Genomic DNA, 20,676 nt, shown 5'->3' with positions numbered 1-20,676 from the left:
CCCTTCCACAAAGGTGAATCTTAGAAGGAGGTGGGAAGAGGAAAGGCACTTTTTTTTTTCATTTTATTTTTTAACTCTCTTTGGGTGCAATCCTGGCTCAGCAGCAGCCCTGTCATCAGTGAGTCACGCAGATGTGTCACATCTGCTCCATGAGGGTGGTAGCTCAGGCAGTGTCATTTTCTGTGACGCGCGGCCGAGATCCAACCGTAACCCGACTGAGAACGTCCTGTGAGGGCAGGGTGAGCCTGGGGCCACCCATGGCAATGGGGTGCTGGTTCTGTCCCCTTTCTGATGAGACATCCTGGGCTGGAAGAACCAGGAAACTGCAGGAGCAACCCCAGAAAGACAATAATGGGTGATGCTCTAAACCAGAGTGATTCAGAAACGGTCTTGGGATAAGGGGACACTCTCCCAGTTCTTCCCAAGGTCCCTCAGCTCTGGGAAAGGAGCTGCTCTGTACATGAAGGGAGGTCCTAAAGATGCTGACAGCCACTCAGGAAGAAATCCTGGAAAAAAGCCTGAAGTTTTGCTCCCTCAGCCTTGGACATCTCCTTGGCTGAAGAGAAGCTGCCTGTCATGGTGCCAGGCTGTGCTCAGCCCGGTGCTCCTCACAAGGCAGCACTGAGGGCTGGATTTTCAGAATTATTCAAGTGGTTATGGTTAGAAACGTGACTGAGAAGGAGGCCCAAGATGTACCACACCTAGCAGCAGACAGATAACTCCTTGCAGGGGGATTTCTGAGTCATTTGAGGAGTTTACCGAGAAAAACAGTTTTTTACTTTTGTCAGCAGCAGCGCCGAGCTGGGCCAGGCAAGGGGTCGGGTGGGGAGCCCAGGGGCAGCCCCTGCCTGCTGGCCATAATTAACTGCACTAATTAAGAGGGAGAGGGGCAGCCAGGTTTTGGAGGTTGGGAGAGGGCATGTGCAGTCATGGGGCCGGTTTCCATCGCAGAGCAAAGTGTGTCCGTTGGGGCAGAAGCTCATGGAAGAGGTGATGTGGGGGGTGACAGCCCTTGGGGTGCTGGTCTGGATCTCTTGGTTTCAAGGGGACCCTGCTGGATGAGCACTGCTTCAAATGAGGTTTGAAATGGGCTCTGGATTGGAGGGCCAGGTGATTTTGAAGGCACTGAGAACTGCTCAGAGCTGCAGTCCTGGCTGGGATGAGAGCAGGGTGTTCTGACAACTGACAGAGTGTATAGCCATTGGCTACAGTTCATAAAACCAAGTGGACACACTGTATTTCTGCCTGTGGAAACAGAATTCTGTGCCTTTGGCAAGGGTTTTTGTGCACTACAGTATTACCAGGAGAGATGTAAAGTCCTACAAGCACTCTTGCTCCAGGTGGCATAGTTGCTTTTATGTGGATCTCTTCCTGAAGGATGTCAGAAAGAGTTCCTGTGGTTAGATTTTGTTGCTGGATCTTTATTACTGAATCTTGATTTTTCTTTTATTAAAATGACTGGAGCCACATCTGTCACTGACTGTGTCTAGTTCTGGGGACCTGTGTACTAACCATCATCAGCCTGAAATGCTGGTGTGCCTAAAACTGCTGTGAAATGTGATGACAAAGAATGTCAAACCAAGGATGGCCTGTAAAGTACTATCAGATCTCCTTACAGCATGAAACTGCATTGAGATGCACTATTGAAACTGGTGCCTTATCAGTCTGAAACACTTTACAGGAAACCTGGTGTTAGCATGTGCCTGTGGTCAGTCCCTGACAGTGCAGCTCCTGCAGAAAGGAACAGCTTGAACCATTTCTTAAGGACTTTGGGGGTTTGTTTTAGGGGAAAACAAAACCTTTTGGGTATTTGAAGTAAAGAAATGTGGAGCTGGGTGAGCAGTGGGGGCCACTGAGCAGGCTGCAGTATCTCTGGGTAAGCACAGGGCTTGGCTCTGAGCTCCCAGTAACACAACATTCCCCTGGTGTTCCCTCTCACCAGCACTTTTCCTCTGCCGACCTGGGTGATGACTTTGCTCCTATGACTGTTTCTTGCCTGTTGGCGTTTGCCTGACCTGCCTGGAGTGGCAAAAAAAAAAGGAAAAGAAAAAGAAATCCCTTCTTTTCTACAATTTGCATAATTAAGTAAGAACCTGTTGCCTTCCCCCCCCACCCCGATCCCTCACCAGGCCTGGGTGTGTTGCCAGGGATCACTTCCTCTGCTCCAAGCAAAACTGCTGCTGCAATTGCAGGCAGTGACTGGGAACTGGGGGAACAGCCTTGTGCTGCTGAGGATCCCTCCAACACCTCAGTGAGGGCAGCTGCAGATTTGGACCTGCCTTTTGGCTGCTGTACAGCACCAAGGCACAGGCTGAGGGAGGCAGGTTTGGTGCATCTCGGGTAGTTTCAGCAATGCTGTGTGCAACACTCTGACTAGCCTGGGCATAAAATCTATTGGCCTAGTCTTCCCCGATGATGGATGTATGCTTGAGCTTGGTTAGCAATTTGTTACTCACCCTGCAAGGCTTTATAGAGCAGCCCTGGTGACAGGCAGTGGCACACAGCTAAACCTGCATTGCAACAGGCTGCAGCTCTCACCCAGAGCATGAGGCTGCTCCAGAGGCATTAGAGGGGTGTCTTTGGCACCTTCATGTCCTCTAAGTCCGTCCAACCTTCTCTCCTGGGTACTGGTAGTCCAAGAAGGTTTTTTTCCCTGCTCATTTTTGTTTGTGGGCTGGGCTTACCTGTCTCTAGAGGGGTTACAGAGATAACCTAACCAGCCTGGGAGCTGACAGCATGGAGAACCAGCCTGGGTTCTGCACCAGTACTGCCCTGTTTGTGTGCCAGCATGTCCCAGCTGGCAAGCCCTGATTCCCTGGGGACAGTCTGGGTCTGAAACGTTGTTATGACGAGGTGCTTGGTCTTCTCAAGGACCTTGGTTCTTGATATGCACAGCAGGGTGTTCACAGGCTTTGCAGTCAAAATCTTTTCTGGTGGGTAAAACCTCCCTCTCCTGCTGGACTTCTATAGGTTTGAGTGAAATTTCTGTCCTTCTGCAGGGTGACAGTGTTGGACTGTGACAATGATAACAGACAATGATCACCTCAGTCACCCATCCTCCTGAGAACTGAGTGACTTCTGGCACTGTGGTGGGAGCTGTTTCACCCCAAGCCCTGCCCTCTTGTACCTGAGCATCTACAGCCTCCTAATCCCAGGGATGAGCAGATGGAGATAAATGTCCACCCACTGAGGGACAAGCCTGAGGGCAGGGGCTTCCGTACCCACAACAGTGATGGAGAAACACCTTGGCAATGTTCTGAGTCAAACTATTTCAACACCACACCGTGTCCTGCTGCCAGAAACCCCCTTCTCACCTGGGGGGGTTTGGACCTCTGGCATCCTGATGGGGTGTTGCTGCTCAGCTTCCCGTGTCCCAACACCTCTGGAGGAGCTGGGAAAGGGAACGTGGCACGATGCCGGAATGAGCCTCCAGGCTTGGCATTTTGGGGATGTCACCCCCATGATGGTCCCTCCTTTTGGTTACGTCCTCCCGCATGCAAAGTGCTGCCAAGGCAACGTCAGGATTTCCCAGCTCTGTAGGCTGGGGAAAGAGCTGTGGGGAAAAGAGTTTGTCCCTGTCACTAACTCATTCATTTGGTAAATTACAAAGGAAATACATCCTGGGAAAAGCAAGAAAAATTCCCAAAGTTAATCCAACAGTTATTTCCTCCCAGTACCTGGATAAAAACCATGTTCTTCAGAGCTCTTCAGGTCAGACTTTGGTGAGACGGGTGAACCCACATCAAAGAACAAGGTAAAATACTGATTTTTATCCTTTTGCTCTATGTACTAATGCATATTTCCTTGTATTCCTATGATGTCTCTCTGTAAGGTTGTATTTTTTTTCCATGAATACCCTTGATTTTCAGGGCAAACAGAACTTGCATTGGAAATATGCTGGTTCTGAGGGAAAACATTTTCTTTTGTGATCAGACTTTGGGATCTGCTGCTTCTGAGTCAGAAGACTTAAAAAAATTCATTTTATCTCATGAAAATTTTGCAGAAGAGCTTTGTCAGTTCAAATACAATCTTTTCCTGGTGTTTTATTTCTTCTTCTTCTCAGCTTCTTTTGGGATCTTCTGTTTAATAGTTGGGTTTATTTTATGGTTATTTTTTCTCTAGCTCATGGAGAGTAAAAAAATATTGAGTAAGAAATACTAGTCAGTGCAGGCTTTTTAATGCATGTTACATGTACAGGTGCTATATAAGATACACATATATTTTCCTAAGCATCACGTCTGTGGTATTTAAGAAAGACAATGAGGCAATATTGTCTTCCTTGGACAGGTCTCCCAAGCAGCTGGCTGTGTTCTCATCCTGCTGCAGCATGAAGGGATCCCACATGTTCCTCTGCCTCCTTTCCATGTCCTGCTGGTTGAATTGGATGCCAACAACTGGGATAAAAATCTTCCACTTTGGACCTTGCAGGGTTCCAATGACCATGACTGAGATCAGGTCTGGTTTCACTGCAATCAAAGCCAATATTGTAAGTATTGCTCCAGGATTCAGGGAGCTGGGAAGTTCTTTACCCAGCTGCTCCAAAAGCACCTCTGGAGCCAGGATGTTCACCACCATCTGGGTGCTGTTTAGTCTAGAGAAGACTGAGAGGGGATCTTATTAATATATGCAGATATCTGAAGGCTGGGGGGCAAGGAAGAGCCAATCTCTTGTCACTTGTGCCCTGTGACAGGACAAGGGGCAATGGATGCAAAGTAGAGTACAGGAAGTTCCACCTCAATGTGAGGAAAAACTTCTTTCCTGTGAGGGTGACAGAGCACTGGAACAGGCTGCCCAGAGAGGTTGTGGAGTCTCCTCTGGAGATTTTCAAGACCTGTCTGGATCCATTTCTGAGTGACCTGCCCCAGGTGGTCCTGCTCTGGCAAGGGGGTTGGACTTGGTGATCTCCAGAGGTGTCTTCCAACCCTGACCATTCTATGACTCTATGATCTCTCTCTTCTCCCGTGCAGCAAGCCAGAGATCCCATCAGGACCTTGAGCATCTTGTCTCACCCACACTCCCTGCACAAGGTCCAGGTAGGCACCCTCCAGCTTTTCGCCCAAGGCTTTTGGGCAGCCCGCACCTCAGCCCCGCTCATGAGATGTGCCAGCTCAGGGTGGGAGGGGGAAGTTACTCAACACCTTCTCTTCTTCTAAGTTGCTGCAAGACACAGAGGCTGAGCATGTCAGGGAGGATACAGTGATGTGGATCAGTATGTGAGAAGAGGTGGGTGTCCTGTGCCAGTTCCACAGCCCTCAGGGCTTTCGCCCTGACTGACTTTCCAGAACCGGTGGGCAGAGAACAGAGACTGTGGTGGGGCATGTGGTGCTCCAGTTCCAGGAGCTTCAGCTGTGGCTTTCACCCAAATCCTGATTCATCTCACTGACAGAGGTGGGGGGAGCAGATTAAATGTGATCCTGAGGGGTGAAATGTATTATGAAATAACTGTTTTGAAGCCTACTAAAAATAAGGTCTCTCACACTCTAAACACTAGACGTGGGTCACTGCTTCAGGTCTCGCCCTCTAACACCCAGCTCATTGTTCAGTCTTTGAGACTTGCTGAGGATCAGCCTTCTGGCAAATCAGCCTAAAAGGATTTCCTACATATATTAGCAGTTTACATCAAGCATCACTGAAAAAGCTTTAGCTGAGTCAAAACATCCCGTTGTGCTTTGCTACCGTGCTTGGTGCTAGAGGCGGTTTATTCCAGAGGGGGCAGAAAGGTTGGCAACACCGGGGTTTATAGCACCTTGGGAGACCTTTTAGAGATGAAATTTATTCCTTCAGTCTTCAGACAGATGCTGCATCACCCATCACCTCTTGAACTTCTACGTGGACAAGGTTTTCAGGCACTGCAAGACCGAGGAGCCGTATGTGAACCGGAAAATCAGCAGCATCGCCAACTCCTTCCTCAGCCTGAGGAGGAAACTTGAGCAGTGTGTAAGTCCTGGGTGTTGCTGCACTGCAATGTTATCTGTTAATGTTTAGCAGACAAGTAAACCTAAGTACTTTCTAAAGTTATGAAACCTTTTTTTGGACAAAAAAGGGTTTTAATAGGCATACAGTGAAGCATGATGTGAAGGGTGTGTGTGTCTGCTGAGAGCTCCCTGTGCTTGTTGGCTCATCAGCCCCACGTTAGTTCTCACTATTGATCCTGTCCCTCAGTCTATCAAAGTAAACTCTGTTCTTACCTGAACTCTGATTTAAGGACCTGCAGCCACAAAGTCTTGGTCTATACAGCAATTGCCAGCATAGTTAGAAACTGTTCTCTTATTTTTAAAAATTAACCCCCTAAACAAATGAATCACATCTTGTTTTCCCAGCGAGAGCAAAACCAGTGCATGTGTGGACAGGAATCCACTGAGAAATTTAACCAAATCATTGCAAATTACAAAGGGGTGAGTTGATGACTGGGTCTAGGAATTAACATGGCTCTTCAGATTCTCTCTACATTGGGTGGTGCTCACTGGCTTTGCTTACACCTTGTTCCTTTGTATCATTTCAGCTGAATGTCACAGCTGCAGCAATAAAATCCCTGGGTGAGCTGGACATCCTGCTGGACTGGATGGAGAAATCTCCTTAGGGAGCAGGAGGCATTGATGAACCCTGGGACACTGCACACAGGGGAGAACCCTGCATGGCAGGGGTGCAGTTTCCCACTGGTTGCAGCCTTGCTCAGCCACACACCGAGTGTTTTGCCATTCAGGGACACTGGCCACATCCACAGTCTTGCATTAAGAGGGAAACACCAAGTTTGATGGGATCAGCACAATGCTCACTTAGCTGACTTCTACCAAAGGATGCTCTCCGAGGGTCTGTCTTGCTAGCAGACATAAGCTGTGATTGTTCCAGAAAGTATTGTTTAAATTATAAGATTTTTATATAAGGAATGTATATTAATGATTGCTGAGTGACCACTGGAGTGACCCTGGGGTAGGTAATGCTGCAGGGAAGAGCTTCTATACCTGGGCTCAGCCTCATATCACTGCTGTTTGGTCTGGCTGAAATGAGGTGCACAGTGTGGGAAATGCTGCCTAGAAGAGGTCCTAGCAGGTATGTCAGGCCCCAGAAATCCACATTTCCTTTTGACATGGTATTTTCTGCCTTATCAGTGAAAATAACCACCTTTCTATGCAAGATATGTGGTTGCTGAGTATTAAAACGTTCTTCTATTTACTGACACTCAGTAGTAAGTTTTGTGGAAATCTGTTGCAATTACTGTAATAAACCCCACCTGAAACTGTAGTGAGTCTGTTCATCAAAATTCTGAGGAATTGTATTTTTCTTGTTGGCAAAACCTTCTGAATTCACCCCAGTGCCCTTTCATAGCAGATACTGTCATTCCTGGTGATGCTGATGCCCCTGAGTTAAGAGTGCAGGGTGGATCAACATCCCCCCACACCCTGTGAGTGAAAACCAGTCTTTGAACACCATCACCCTTGAAACCAACCATTTAGAAGCGATGGGTGTCTCACAGGTACCATGATCTGCTGTTAAAGAGAAGCCATCAGGGATAGAGCAGTGATGCTGGGAGATGTTGCAGCTCCTCACTGCCCAAAGGAAAGAAAACAGTGGGTTTGGAGAAGGTTCTGGTGAAGGAGTTGGGGCTGCTTGGTGAGGTCTCTGTGGACCTTCCCATTGGTTGCGGTGGGTTCTGGATCACAGTGTGGGGTTTATTCCACATCCTCAAGTTTTTCTGTCACCATCATTATTATTAATCATGTTCAATTGATTTTTGTGTCTTGTGTGGAGGGTGGCCTGACTCAATCCATGTGTGTTTCACTCCTTTCACGTCAAACTAAGATGACTCTTTTCCACCCAGAGCCCGGCAGCAGCCCAGGGATGCTCTTCTTGAGAAACCAGGTGCCAGATGGCAGTGCTGGGGGTGGGCAGGAGCAGGGCTGGGGCAGGCTGGAGCTGGCACTGAGCAGGGCAGGCAGAGCTGCCTGGGGGTGCTCAGCCCCCCATGTGTCCCAGCCCCGGCGCCTCTCCCGGCCGCTCAGCGCGTTCCCGGTGCGGGAGGAGCCGAGTGGGGTGAAGAGGAAGAGGATTTGCAAAGGGAAAGAAAACGGGGTTTCCTCTCCTCCGAAATTTCCCAACTTGAGCATCTTCCTGCAGCTTTCTGACTGCCCACTCCTGGGGACGCTTTCCAAGCACACACCTTTCCTCTTGCAGCAGAGGAATCCCTTCACTCCCAGGGCAGGCACAGACCTGTCCTGGCCCCCCCGCACCTTTTCCGACAGCCAAGCCCCTTCCCACAGCTGCGGGGAGCTGTGACCTGCCATCCCAGGTGTCACTGAGGTGCCACGGGTGTGAGAGCAGCCCTGAAAAAACAAGTCCTCTGGGAGCTGCTGCCCTCCTGCTCCCAGGGAGCCAGGCTCATTGCAACCCTCATTGTGGGGAGGTGCAGGATTCAGGAATAATTCCTGGTGTTGAGGGGAAAACAGTTTCTCTGCTTTGTTTCAGCTTCACCATCATTGCTGCTTCCCACATTGCTGTACCTGTGGGGTGCTCAGCTCTGCACCACAGTGTCCTGCTGCTGGGGGCAATCCAGGCATCAATGACTTGCCTTGCTCTGTTTAGTCATCTGCTCTCAAAAATAAGACCAAGAGACAACGTTCGATTACAGTCACGCTCCTTTCTGCCTGGATGAACATCAAGTCAGCCAGGGAGAGTGGGTGAGTGACGTGTGGCTCAGGTTTATTGAGCAAAGGGTGGGTCTGCAAGGCTGCCCCTTGAGCATCTTGTCTCACCCACACTCCCTGGGGTGGCTCTGGGGCAGAGGAGCATGGGCTGGCATTGTCAGAAATGGGAGATGGTTGGTTCAGCTGCTGGGGAATTTGGTCTGTGCTATGCAAATACAGTGAACACTGGTGCCTCTTGCCTAATCAGGTACAGAGGCTGCTAACAGGTTGTCATACTAATTAATGTCGTGCTGTGATCAGTTCCTGCTGGGGAGGACGGTGCATAACAGAAACATTACTCAAAGCATTTCCTGTTTATCTTTCTTAATTGTGGGTTTCTTCTATTGTCCTGTGCCATTTCCAGCACCAGATGTGCTGCTGTAATGCTGCAGTCAGAGGAAAACAAAGTGTCGTGTGTCCCCCCCCCAAAATCCAGCCCTGCTGCACCTCTTTGGATGCCTCTCCCTGTGCCCTCACCCAAACTGAAAGTCCCCCCTGTTCTGCTGAAGCCAGTGGTAATTCTTTATTGCTTGTGCATAAAAACACATCAGACCATGTTTGGTCTGCAGGTACTGCTCTCTGGGTGAGAAAGCTTGGAGGAATCATATGCCTGAGTTGCTGCTCTAGAAGGTTTTCCAGCTGCTTTGAAAAGAAAATGAGATTTTCTAAAATGTTCCTTCCATGGCACTAGCAGGGCTGGGGCAGAACCACCTGAGCTCCTGCCACATCCCAGCCCAACCTGCTCACTCAGACCCCTGCCTGCAGCCCAGCCACCCTGTTTGGCCTTGAAATCTTCCTCCAAAATCACTGCTGGAAGCTGAATTTAAGCAGAAAAAGGTGAAGCGATAGCGAATAGTGGTAGCGAAAAGCAGCGCTGCTTCCTGATGTCCTGCCCTCATCCTTCAGGCAGAGCTGGTCCCGGTTGCTGTCACCTCTTGGTCCCTCACCTTCAGATCTGTCCCGTCCAGCCTGGAGGGGGCACGTCTGGAGTAGCACTGTCCCTGTTGTCCCCCCCAGGGGTGTCCTGCACGATGTTGCCAGAGGTGAGGAGGAAGGCGGAGTAGGCGAGGTCAACGTCCTCCTTGGAGCTCTGGGGACAGAGGGGAGGACACTGTTAGGTGGCTGGAGATGGACAGCTGCCCATGGCAGGGGAAAAGGCAGGGTTTTGTGGGCTGTGACCTTCTCAGGGTGATACAGGTGAACTGGACAAGTGGGACAATCTGGTGGGTCATGCCCGTGAGCATCATGCCTTTGCTTGTTCTTGGGAAGACCCCATGTGTGTGTGGGTTTGGGACTCCACAGCCTGTCTGTCCCCACGTGCTGACACCCAGCTCACCTGTCCCAGAGCTGCTGGGTTTTCCTGGTTTCCTGAGGGTTCTCTTTATTTTTCCAGTTCAGCTTGTGGAACTTAAAAGACCTACATCTCACCCCTGACCCACTGCCCACACTGGGGGAGGCTGGGAGGTGGGGTGTGCTCTGGCCATCCCCTTATTCCAGGGCTTCCCAGCTGTGGTAATGGCCCAACCACAACCTTCCTAAGGTTGCTTGGGGCTGCTTTGCTCTAACGGTTGAACCAAGACCACTGCTGTTATTGTCTCTGCTATAACTTGGGATCAGGAGAGGGTTAAGGCCTCCTCAAGGAGGCTAATGTGCTTCAGGTGGCCAGATCCAGTTAAGATGGAGGCACCTGGTATAAATAAGGCCCTTGGGAGAGGTCAGCTCCTTGGGAAAAGCTGGAGGACTGTGGTGGGGCCTCTCAGGTCAGTGGACTCTCTCCTGCTTTCTCTTACCCTTTTTGCCTTCTTTGTCTCAGCAGTGTTCTCTGGGGTGGCCCCGGTGGTGATGAGCTCTGCAGGGAGAAGGGGGGAGTTAGGGCAGGGATCCCTTAGTGGGCTGGCAGTGGCTTTTGTAAGGTCATTCCACAAAAGCCACCCTGTCCCTCCTTGCCCTAGGGGTGGAGGGTGACCCTCAGCAGCCTACCATCCCCTCCCAGCTGGGTCTCCTGGCTCTCCTTCACGCAGGCGCTGTTGCTGGCTCCGTACTCCTTCACGCTCTCAAAGTCTGACATGCTGATGTTTGTCCTGTAGCTCCCGACAGACACCAGGTCTGTTAAGAGGGAGGAGACAAGACCCCACATGCTTGCTCAGAGTTGGCATCCAAACCATCTTAAGGTTGCTGATGTTTCTTGAGGGACTGGGGAAGGACTCACCAGATCTCTTCAGCTGCCTGTACTTAAACACAGCGAAGGCTGTGGCCAGGACCAGGAGCACAGCACCAACTGGGCCCACAACCAAGGCAATTGTGTTGGGACCACGGCTTTCACCAGAGCTGGAATGGGAGGAAGGATGTAGCATTCAGCTGGGAGATATATTTTTGAAAAAAAATATTATTGAAACAATGTGTGTCCAGCCTCAAAGCTGGACAGGAGGGTAATGCTGAGCAACTGTGATGCAGCTCAATGAACAAACTGGATCTCAGCACACACAGTAAAAGATGAAACAAATAAGATGTAGGACACAGGTTGTGGCCAACTGGTTACATCAGCAACTTCATTATAATTGTGTGAAGGAAAGTTCTGTAATCTCGACAGAAGTACTTTCCATTTGTCTTTCTGTACCTGAAATCTCTATTTTGGAACTTTCTTAATCTAGACATTAATTTCAAGACATCTTGACTTTTACTGCCATTTTGTTTTGTTACTCCTTTTCTTCTGATGTTTTGAGCTAAGTTCTTTGGGAAAAAGAAGTTGTTGTTGTTGTTGTTGACTCACACAGGCAGAGTCCAAAGCCAGCACCAGTGTTGGGTTAACCTAAACCTCCCCAAACTGATAAATGAGAGACTGGGGGGGAACTGACCTTTCCGAGGAAGCTGCGCTTTGCTCCCCAACATCACTGAAGGCTCTTCCTTTGGGAATAACACCAGGCTCAGCGTGGCTGGGGGGCTCAGCCTGGCTGGGTTTGTCCACATCCAGGAGGTCCAGGCTGTGATCGGCATCGCTTCCTGTATGTCCCAGGAAAGAGCATCATTAGGGCACGTGAGCAGCAGCACAGAGCTGGAGCTCGTGGAGAGAGTCCAGAGAAGGGCCACGAAGATGATCTGAGGGCTGGAGCAGCTCTCCTATGAGGGCAAGCTGGGAGAGTTGGGGGTGTTCAGTCTGGAAAAGAGAAGGCTCCAGGGAGACCTTAGAGCACCTTCCAGTGCCTAAAGAGGCTCCAGGAAAGCTGGGAATGAGCTTTGGACAAGGGCAGGGAGGGAGAGGACAAGGGGGGATGGATTAAAACTGGAAGAGGGGAGATTTAGGTCAGACATTAGGAAGAGTGTGTCTCTGCTTAAATACTTTTGCAAAAGTCTTGTAGTTCTGGCTCTAGTGTCATCAGAACAAACTTGGAATACTTGGCTTGCCTCTATTTCTAGCTCTTTGCCCACCAAAGGCAGTGAAATGAGGCTGTTTCTCTTTGTTTTCACTTTGACCCTCGTCCACTTTGGATGGTTGCATGTGGGACATCTAGTACCTTTTCCTCTGCTTCTAACAATGTTGCTCCCTGAGAAAAAACATCTTATTCCAAAATATGACACCAAAGCTGGGACTAAGCCCCTTGCTGTTGGTGATATCCCCTCCATCCCTGCTCCCTACTGCTCTTCTGTTTATTAGGCTAAGCAGCTTTTTGGAGCGAGGTGTCTCTGAACTCCATGCAGCCCTTTACCTGGCAGGTGTGAGATGTTGCTTGGACTAGATGATGCTTGAAATTGTAGTAGAAATAATTGGTCAGGACAGGGTTAGAAAAATAACAATGATGTGGGGGGAAGTGATTCTTAGCCTAGTGGGTTTTCTATGACCAGGAAAGAAAAACCAAAGAGAGGATGAAAACATCTACGACCAAGTTCTGCAAAACCAGGGTGATGTTGACCCCTAGCCTGGGTGAGAGCTCTTCTGTTTTGAGGTGCTGCAACCTAGTGGCTGTGGAGAAGACACTTCAGGACGGGTCACAGCCCTGCCAGGCAGGAAAGCCCCTGCCTGTGTCTTGGAGCTCACCTCCTGTCACCTGCAGCTGCACTGCCATGGTCTCCCCGTAGTGCCCGTTGTGCTTCACTCCACACCAGTACCAGCCCTGGTCTGACTCTGCCACCGCATCAAAGCTCAGGATGACTGTCCTGTTGTCAGTGTCACAGGTAACACCGGGCCCTGGCTGCCTCTGGTCTGAAGCAGGCATGGGTGTGCAGCTGGGGCTGTCCCACTTGCACCAGTACTTCTCATAGGAGTAGTACTTGCATGGATAGTGACAAGCCAGATCGACCCGGGAACCCACTCGTGCCTCCACTTCCTTCTCTCCTGTCAGTCCAGGTTCTCCTGCAGAGGCAAGAAGAACATCAAGGCTGATGTTAGTGGTTTCAGTGGTGAGAATGGTAGTCAACAGGTAGTGGTGCTTCTAGGGTTGGTGAACCAGGAGATGTGCCTTTCAGGGAAAGTGCCCCTGACATTGCTAAATTAATGGTAAGGTGGCTGCACACACATCTCGGGGTGAAAGCTGGGGTTTCTTGCAAGGCTTATGAAACACTTGCATGAGAAACTTTTGTGAACACTTTCCCATAAAACAAAATCCTTGTGTTTCTATTTTAAAGATACTGGGTGTGGGGATTGGCACCATGTTTTGCCTTGTGCAATAGAAGTTCAGAGCTGAACCTCCCATCTCTTCCCAAAAAGCCACTTTGACTCCTTTGGGGAGCTTAGGAGGTTGTTTGGTACCTACTGAGCAGGCAGAGAACTGCTCTTACCATCTATGATCTTCAGCTGAGTTGATGATTGCTGCTCCTTCACATCATCTGTCATGCACCAGTAGTAGCCTTCGTCCTTGCTCTCCAGCTGGTTCAGGATGATGGTGAATGAGCTGTTGTCTGGGCTGTCATACATGGCCACTCTTCCTTCGTAAAAAGGTGCCACGTACCCGTCGTCACTTATGATCCATTCACACCTGTTTGGTTTCCACCTGCACCAGTATTTGGTGGAGGACCTCTTGAGAGGGTTATAATGGCATTCAAAAGTTGCTGAACTTCCTTTTACTCCAAGTACTGTGGGCTTTCCTTGAGGAACACTTGTCTCTGGAGATGAAAATGAAATGAGTAGCTGTACATGTCTGACTTGCCCATGTGGCACTCCCCAGGAGAGTAAATGTTACCCCATCTAACCAATCTGCTTTGGCTAAAGCAGGGCTGAGTGAAGCTCAGAGCTGCAGAGGGTAGGAGGCTGTCCTGGCTCTGCTAGAAATTGACCCCAAAGCATCTCTCAGGCCCTTATTTTTCCTGAATTCCCTGGATGGCTTTTGTCTTTGTGTACTGGCATCTCAAGGTTTTTTTTCCCTCTGCTAAGGGAAGGGCAGGTCCTCTTCCTTCTACATCTGTCGTGCTGAGATTTAATGAACTGAGACTTGAAGAGACAGTTTGCTTGTATCAAACTGGGAAGTACAATTTGCCTTCTGGAGTTTTGCCTAGTCAGACTTGGGAAGGCAGCCAGGCTCTGCTGGGAAACTGAAATCTTGATACAAGTTTATCAGCAGCTGTTCTGACATGACACAAGTATCTAGATGGGAGGACAGGACAGTGGCACTCTGCAGTGGGAAAGTGAAGTTCTTGAGTAAGGTGAAACTGCTCATGATGCTTCTGAAGAGAAACAAAGGTGAAGGAAAAACCCACTGGGAACAGCTCACTCACCCTCATAGACATGCACGTCCAGTTCCTTGGTCTCTCCGCTCACCCCGTAGGTGCCGAACCCACACAGGTACAAGCCTGAGTCTTCCCAGCCCATCTGAGTGATCACAACGCTGAACGAGCCTGGATCCTCCTGAAGGCTCAGCAGGACCCGCCCTTCGAAATCCTTGTCAACTTCCTTTCCATTATCAACGATGTCATAGCAGCCTTTTTTCCCCATCTTGCACAGGTACTTCCTTTGGAGCTCAGCATCCTTCCCAAAGCTGCAGGACACGGTCAGGGTGCTGTGCAGCTTCACATAGTAGAGCTCAGCTCCCTCAGGCAGGTGTGGACCTGTGCATGGAGACACGGGTCAGTGCCAGGCTTTTTTCCTTCTAGCAGAATATTTCTCTGCACTTTGCTATATCATATCACCTGCAGCTCCTGCTCAGCATGATCCACCCAGGTCCCTGCCCACGAGTGGTCAGCAGTGTCTAAGCAGTGTTTGTGACCTTAAGATGAGGCTGTTTAATCTGATTCTTGTGCCATATTTGTGGTCTATAAAATTCATTCTGTAAGAGCACAGGCGCAATGAAAGCAGGGAGCTTGTGGAGCTCTAAGACACTGGGCAGACTGTCTGAGGAGCCTTATTAAAAAGTGAGGGGGGGAAGTGAAAGTAAAGGAGCTCCAAGCTTGAAGGAGCTCCAAGACTGTAATTACCTTCAGAAACTTCCAGATTGACTTTGTGGGAGAGGCCTCTGCCATTGATCCCCACACCACACTGGTAGGTGCCTGTGTCTGCAGCTGTGAGCTGGGTGATGTTGATCTGGAAGCTTTCTGCATCTGGGTGGTCAAGGATGGAGATCCTGTCTTGGTAGCCTGGAGCAACGTAGCCACTGGTGGAGACAATGGTCCTGCAGCCCGTGGCTGATTGCCTGCACCAATACTTCCTGTCGTGTCTGTTCACACTGGTGGGAGGGTAGAAGCATTTCACAATAGCTGACCCGCCGAGCAGACCATAAACCTGCCGTGGTCCAAACACAGGGCTTGAGACTGCAAGAGGAAAAAGGTGTTGGCTGTAAATGTCAGCTGTGCTGAAGCACCCGTGGGGCTGCAGAGGGGCTGGGTGGGGGCTGTGCAACAGCAGTGGGGTGTGCAAGGTCCCAGGGCACTAATGGGGTGGTGACATTCCCTGAACCCTGCTCCCCCCTCAGCAATGGCACCTCCAGTCTCAGGCCACCTGTAGAACCTGTGCCCAGACAGGTGACACTTACTTGCTGCCTTGGGGAGGTATCTGCTGCTTGCAGGTTGAGCTGGGAAGAAGGCAAGCAGGAAGACCAACGCTAGTAAAGTCATTTTTCTTGCATTCGCTGGAAAAGGCACAGAAATTGGTGAATATTCACACTTGCAAAATGGCTACGTTAACTTTTTGAGTAATCTAATAATCCTCATGCCTGGAAGATTGTGGCTACTTGAGCTAGGGACACACAGATGAGAAAAAGGGTAATATTTTCACTTCTGCTTCTCTCTTTTCCTTGGCCAGCTGCAGGTAGGCACGAGATGCTTTGCCCCTCACCCCTGAATCATCAGACTTCAACCCTGTCCCACCTGGACATCCACCCCAACCTGCACCAACACCACCCTTGGCCAGGACTCAATGGTGGCTATTGAGGAAAGCCAGACCAAACTGCAGGTCTTTTAATGTGCCCACAGTTTTCAGGATTAATATTTCAGACCTTCCCATTACCTTCAGAAACTTCCAGATTGACTTTGTGGGAGAGGCCTCTGCCATTGATCCCCACACCACACTGGTAGGTGCCTGTGTCTGCAGCTGTGAGCTGGGTGATGTTGATCTGGAAGCTTTCTGCATCTGGGTGGTCAAGGATGGAGATCCTGTCTTGGTAGCCTGGAGCAACGTAGCCACTGGTGGAGACAATGGTCCTGCAGCCCGTGGCTGATTGCCTGCACCAATACTTCCTGTCGTGTCTGTTCACACTGGTGGGAGGGTAGAAGCATTTCACAATAGCTGACCCGCCGAGCAGACCATAAACCTGCCGTGGTCCAAACACAGGGCTTGAGACTGCAAGAGGAAAAAGGTGTTGGCTGTAAATGTCAGCTGTGCTGAAGCACCCGTGGGGCTGCAGAGGGGCTGGGTGGGGGCTGTGCAACAGCAGTGGGGTGTGCAAGGTCCCAGGGCACTAATGGGGTGGTGACATTCCCTGAACCCTGCTCCCCCCTCAGCAATGGCACCTCCAGTCTCAGGCCACCTGTAGAACCTGTGCCCAGACAGGTGACACTTACTTGCTGCCTTGGGGAGGTATCTGCTGCTTGCAGGTTGAGCTGGGAAGAAGGCAAGCAGGAAGACCAACGCTAGTAAAGTCATTTTTCTTGCATTCGCTGGAAAAGGCACAGAAATTGGTGAATATTCACACTTGCAAAATGGCTACGTTAACTTTTTGAGTAATCTAATAATCCTCATGCCTGGAAGATTGTGGCTACTTGAGCTAGGGACACACAGATGAGAAAAAAGGTAATATTTTCACTTCTGCTTCTCTCTTTTCCTTGGCCAGCTGCAGGTAGGCACGAGATGCTTTGCCCCTCACCCCTGAATCATCAGACTTCAACCCTGTCCCACCTGGACATCCACCCCAACCTGCACCAACACCACCCTTGGCCAGGACTCAATGGTGGCTATTGAGGAAAGCCAGACCAAACTGCAGGTCTTTTAATGTGCCCACAGTTTTCAGGATTAATATTTCAGACCTTCCCCTCCTGTTGGACCAAGTGACATCCTGGGGGGGAGCTGAGGCTCTTGACTCCCTGAGCTGTTTTCTTTGGCCTGGGCTGAGCCAGGTTGGACACTGCAGGGTGTCATGGTGGGAATGTGCACTTCCTGAGCGTGGCTGTTGATCTACCAGCCCATTCCAAGATCTCGAGGAGATGGCAGGTGCCAAGAAAGTCTTTACAACACTTAGAGGAATTTGATTTCAGGGTGTCAAGTGACACAATTTTATGAAGGGTAATTCCCGGTAGAAGGAAAATGAGTTTATTTCCGTGTGAAGATGAAAGGTGCTCTGTTGGGCTTTCTTCCTTGTATTGCAATTTCTAATTGTTCAGTGGTCACTTGTCTATGGCTAATAATTAACTCACTGAGCATGAAAAATGCTCTTTCATACACATCACAGAAGTAGCCAGCAAGACAAACACCCCAGATTCTGCAGAAAGCAAACAACAGAGCACAAAAAGGGCCTTGAGATTTGCCCCTTGCTCACAGCAGCTCCTCTGGCTGGTGGTCACCTCGCTGGCCCCCACCCCATGCTCTGCAGGGCAAGCAGGATCCCAGCTCAGCTTTCCCCTTCTTGGCAAAATTTGAATTTTGAATCTGTTATTCTGATTCCTTCCCAAAAGACCAGGTACTTCAGGTACTGGCAGCATTTCATCAGGCAGGGAAAGGTTACCAAGACCTCTTTTGGAGCAAAGATCTAGCAGAAAGACATGGGCTGAAGTGGTGACATCAGGGGCTTCATGTACATGCTAGAGCAGGAAGGAATTTTTGCATCTCTGAGGACACATGTGCATTTGTGTCTGCACAGGCACCACGGTTCCTGTGTGCTCACATGACAACTTCTGCAGCTCTTGTCCTGTTATCTCAGATGCTGCTCAAACCTTCCCCCACTCCCTGGAATGGAGAGAACTACCATGTACAGCAAGTCTGAGCAAGCACAGCTGGTGCTTACGTAAAGATCTGCTGTACTTCCATGCTGATCCACTGAGCAGGATGGCTGGAAACCCCCTGCCCTGCTGCCTGTGCTGTGCTGCACTCCAGCAGTCACACTTCCCAGCCCCAAGAAATGTGCAAAGGAGCTTTGCTGGTCCTTCTGCCACGAGCAAGCGCCGTTTGAGATGCTGGAGGAGAATTTCATCAGGCTGTTGGTAAAAGAGCTCTGGTTGCTCCTTGCTTTCAAAGAACAATCGCTGCTGGGTTTGCTCTTTCTAGTCAGAGCACGAGGTTTAAACCTCAGAGCTCCAGGGAAGAGAAAAGGCTGCCAAGCTCATGTGAAAGGGAGTGCAAGTAAGTGCCTGCACAAGAGATTTGTGTTCGTGGCTCTGCAGGTGGAGGGGGAGATGGAAGGAGAGAGGAGCTGGGACAGCAGAGGTTTGCAGGGGGCTGTGGAAGAGGCTTGAAACCAGAGGACAATGCCATGTGTACTGAGGCCAGAGCAGTCAGACAGCAACCTGCATGTATGTGTGCCCAGTGTGTGCCAGGTCCCTGGGGCAGCAGTGCTCGTGTTTAGGCTGTTACCAGCTGTGGGCTGGGGCTGAACTCCTTTTTAATTTGGTTTTCTGTCAGCTACAACTCAAGTCTTGCTTTTGTGTATTTGCTTTCATTTTGCAGCGGCAAAGGGGCTGTGAAGGTTTTGGAGCCCAAAATCAGTATCACAGCTGAATTCAGGAGGTTAGTGCCCAAGCTCTCTGTGCCTCTGGACAGCAGTATCCCCAAGCTCAGGGCCATGGTGCTGTCCTGGCAGGACGCTGTGCCCGGGGGTGCTGGTGCTCTCTGGCTCTCTGTGGTTGTGCTGGCGTGTGTACAGTGCAACTGGGAGGTCAAAGAATCACCTAGTACACAACCAGAGCAGGAGAGGCTAATCATTAGCAAGGTTAATGCTAACAAATGAAATAGTTTAGTCGCAATATGCTTTGAAACAGAAGATAGAGCCATTGCCAGGCAAATGGCATTAACTTTCTCCCAGCTGCCCATTTTGCTGTGTTTGTGACCATGAACTTGGGAACTGCTGCTGAAACCCCCACCAAGGGCAACCCAGTGCAGGTGTGTGAGTGCAGGAGAAAGCTGGGAAGTGTCCAAGCATTAAGTAATTCCAAATGTATGCCTATACCATAATGACAGATAAAACTCATGATAACTTGTAACATGTTTCCAGAATTTGGGTTTTGTGGCAGAGACGTTTCGATGTGGGTGTGAAGCTCTGGGGTCAGACATGGATGTGTCTTTAGTGTCTCTGTCCAGAGAAAGCAGTTCAGGGTTCTTTCACGGGGCAGTGGAAGGTTTGTTGGAAGTGGTACGAGTCTTCCCTGGATCCACCAGTGCTGAAAACACTGTGGAACTGTCTGGGTTGGGAAAACCACCTTTGTCTCCAGCACTGTCCTGTGCCAGGACTTTGAAATAGTGCTTTGGTGTTTCCAGCCAGAAGTGCTCTCAGATCAGGTGAGCTCTCCTGAATATTATTCACGAGCAGACCTCCTTGGGGTGTCTGTGGTGTTTCTGTGACTCTCTCCATCCTCAGGAAGGGATTTGGAGGAGATCAGGACCTGACCCCTGAGTTGTGCAAACCCAAGCAAGCAGCTGCTCTCGCTGGGTACCAGGTACCAGGGTTCAGTTCCCAAATTCTGCTGACTCAGCCAGAGGGTTGAGCCCTGAGAAAGAGGGATGGTCCCAACACAGCCTGCCAGGGAGCAGCCCAGTGCAATCCATTAGCCATTAACTATTGCTCTTCACAACGACCAGTGTCAAGGACAGGCTATGGGTTCACCAAAATATGAAGGTTTCCTTGCCACAGTTGTAATTCCAGCCCTGGATTCCTCCTGCTCTGTAGAACATTTATTGCTATTCAAACGTATGAGAAACAAGAACATGTAGAATGGAGTAAATATTTTTCTTTTCCCCTTTAAATCCTTTTCCAACAAGACCCAGGACAGCAGGAGTGAGCTGTGCAGATGCAGACTGCTGTTGGCACAGGCCTTGCTGAGGAGGGACTGGGGCATGTGCAGGGTGATTTCTGGAGGCTCTTGTGCCAGAAGGAGGGCACAGGAACAGCCTTCTTGCTGCCCAGGGCTGTAGGTATCTGCATCTTGATGCTGTCCATCAAGATCACTGGATAGATGGCTTTCCTGGGAGTTTTATTTGCTGTAGTGGGATGGGGAGAAGCCACCAATCCACTTCATTTTCATGGAGTTACAAGCAATCAGTTTTAAGATAAAAGATCAAGCTGACCTAAACACACAGAGAGAAGAAGCATTTCATGTTCCAAACTGGTGCCTCCCTTACAATATGGAAAGAGTAAATAAGAGATGTTAATTTAGTGATGCAGTGAGCAGAAACAGCTGGGCAGATCTTATTGAAGATGCTCAGGATTTACTAAGAAATCAGTAGTTTTAGGAATTTCTGCAGTACTTGTGACCCTCCTAGTTAAGCATGCATGACAGTGCCAGTTAAACACTGTCCTATATGAGGAATAAATCCTGAAAACAAAGGAAAACAACCAGACAACCCACGTGGCAGTGGCTGAAATTCCTG

General features: G+C 49.8%; 3 protein-coding genes across 3 annotated transcripts in view; 1 reads left to right on the top strand and 2 right to left on the bottom strand.

The window, feature by feature from the left end:
• The first annotated feature begins 4,327 nt into the window (after positions 1–4,327).
• LOC104388610 (interleukin-20-like) lies at positions 4,328–6,580 on the top strand. The gene is made up of 5 exons (XM_009997492.1): positions 4,328–4,486; positions 4,968–5,033; positions 5,785–5,937; positions 6,321–6,395; positions 6,503–6,580. The coding sequence occupies exons 1-5, from the start codon at positions 4,328–4,330 to the stop codon at positions 6,578–6,580; spliced, it is 531 nt and encodes a 176-aa protein (XP_009995794.1).
• Positions 6,581–9,630: 3,050 nt separating this feature from the next.
• On the bottom strand, positions 9,631–15,719 carry LOC104388629 (polymeric immunoglobulin receptor-like). The gene is made up of 10 exons (XM_009997514.1): positions 15,634–15,719; positions 15,084–15,409; positions 14,388–14,717; positions 13,455–13,778; positions 12,715–13,029; positions 11,537–11,681; positions 10,891–11,009; positions 10,662–10,787; positions 10,472–10,530; positions 9,631–9,771 (listed from the first exon to the last, which is right to left on the bottom strand). Exons 1-10 carry the CDS (start codon positions 15,717–15,719, stop codon positions 9,631–9,633), a joined length of 1,971 nt encoding a protein of 656 aa, XP_009995816.1.
• A 92-nt stretch (positions 15,720–15,811) lies between these two features.
• Positions 15,812–20,676, bottom strand: part of LOC104388628 (polymeric immunoglobulin receptor-like) — a 14,966-nt gene continuing 10,101 nt past the window's right edge. The window contains exons 5-6 of the mRNA XM_009997513.1: positions 16,111–16,443; positions 15,812–15,840 (exon numbers count right to left, since the gene is read on the bottom strand). Of these exons, the coding sequence (XP_009995815.1) occupies positions 15,812–15,840; positions 16,111–16,443 (362 nt within the window). The remainder of the gene's footprint in view (positions 15,841–16,110; positions 16,444–20,676) is intronic.

Source organism: Chaetura pelagica, unplaced genomic scaffold (genome assembly GCF_000747805.2).
Source record: "Chaetura pelagica isolate M959 unplaced genomic scaffold, ChaPel_1.0 scaffold215, whole genome shotgun sequence".
In the NCBI taxonomy this organism is placed as follows: domain Eukaryota; kingdom Metazoa; phylum Chordata; class Aves; order Apodiformes; family Apodidae; genus Chaetura; species Chaetura pelagica.
The sequence above is the reverse complement of the archived record's forward strand: the minus strand, read 5'-3'. Positions and strand labels throughout refer to the sequence as shown.

Excerpts from the sequence above, each read along its gene's own strand:
- LOC104388610 (XM_009997492.1), top strand. The coding sequence starts at position 4,328 with ATGAAGGGATCCCACATGTTCCTCTGCCTCCTTTCCATGTCCTGCTGG. Across the intron at positions 4,487-4,967 it reads CTGCAATCAAAGCCAATATT|CAAGCCAGAGATCCCATCAG; the intron begins GTAAGTATTGCT and ends TCTCCCGTGCAG. Across the intron at positions 6,396-6,502 it reads TCATTGCAAATTACAAAGGG|CTGAATGTCACAGCTGCAGC; the intron begins GTGAGTTGATGA and ends GTATCATTTCAG.
- LOC104388629 (XM_009997514.1), bottom strand. The coding sequence starts at position 15,719 with ATGACTTTACTAGCGTTGGTCTTCCTGCTTGCCTTCTTCCCAGCTCAA. Across the intron at positions 13,030-13,454 it reads TCAGCTGAAGATCATAGATG|GAGAACCTGGACTGACAGGA; the intron begins GTAAGAGCAGTT and ends TTGCCTCTGCAG. Across the intron at positions 11,010-11,536 it reads AGCGCAGCTTCCTCGGAAAG|CTCTGGTGAAAGCCGTGGTC; the intron begins GTCAGTTCCCCC and ends CTCCCATTCCAG.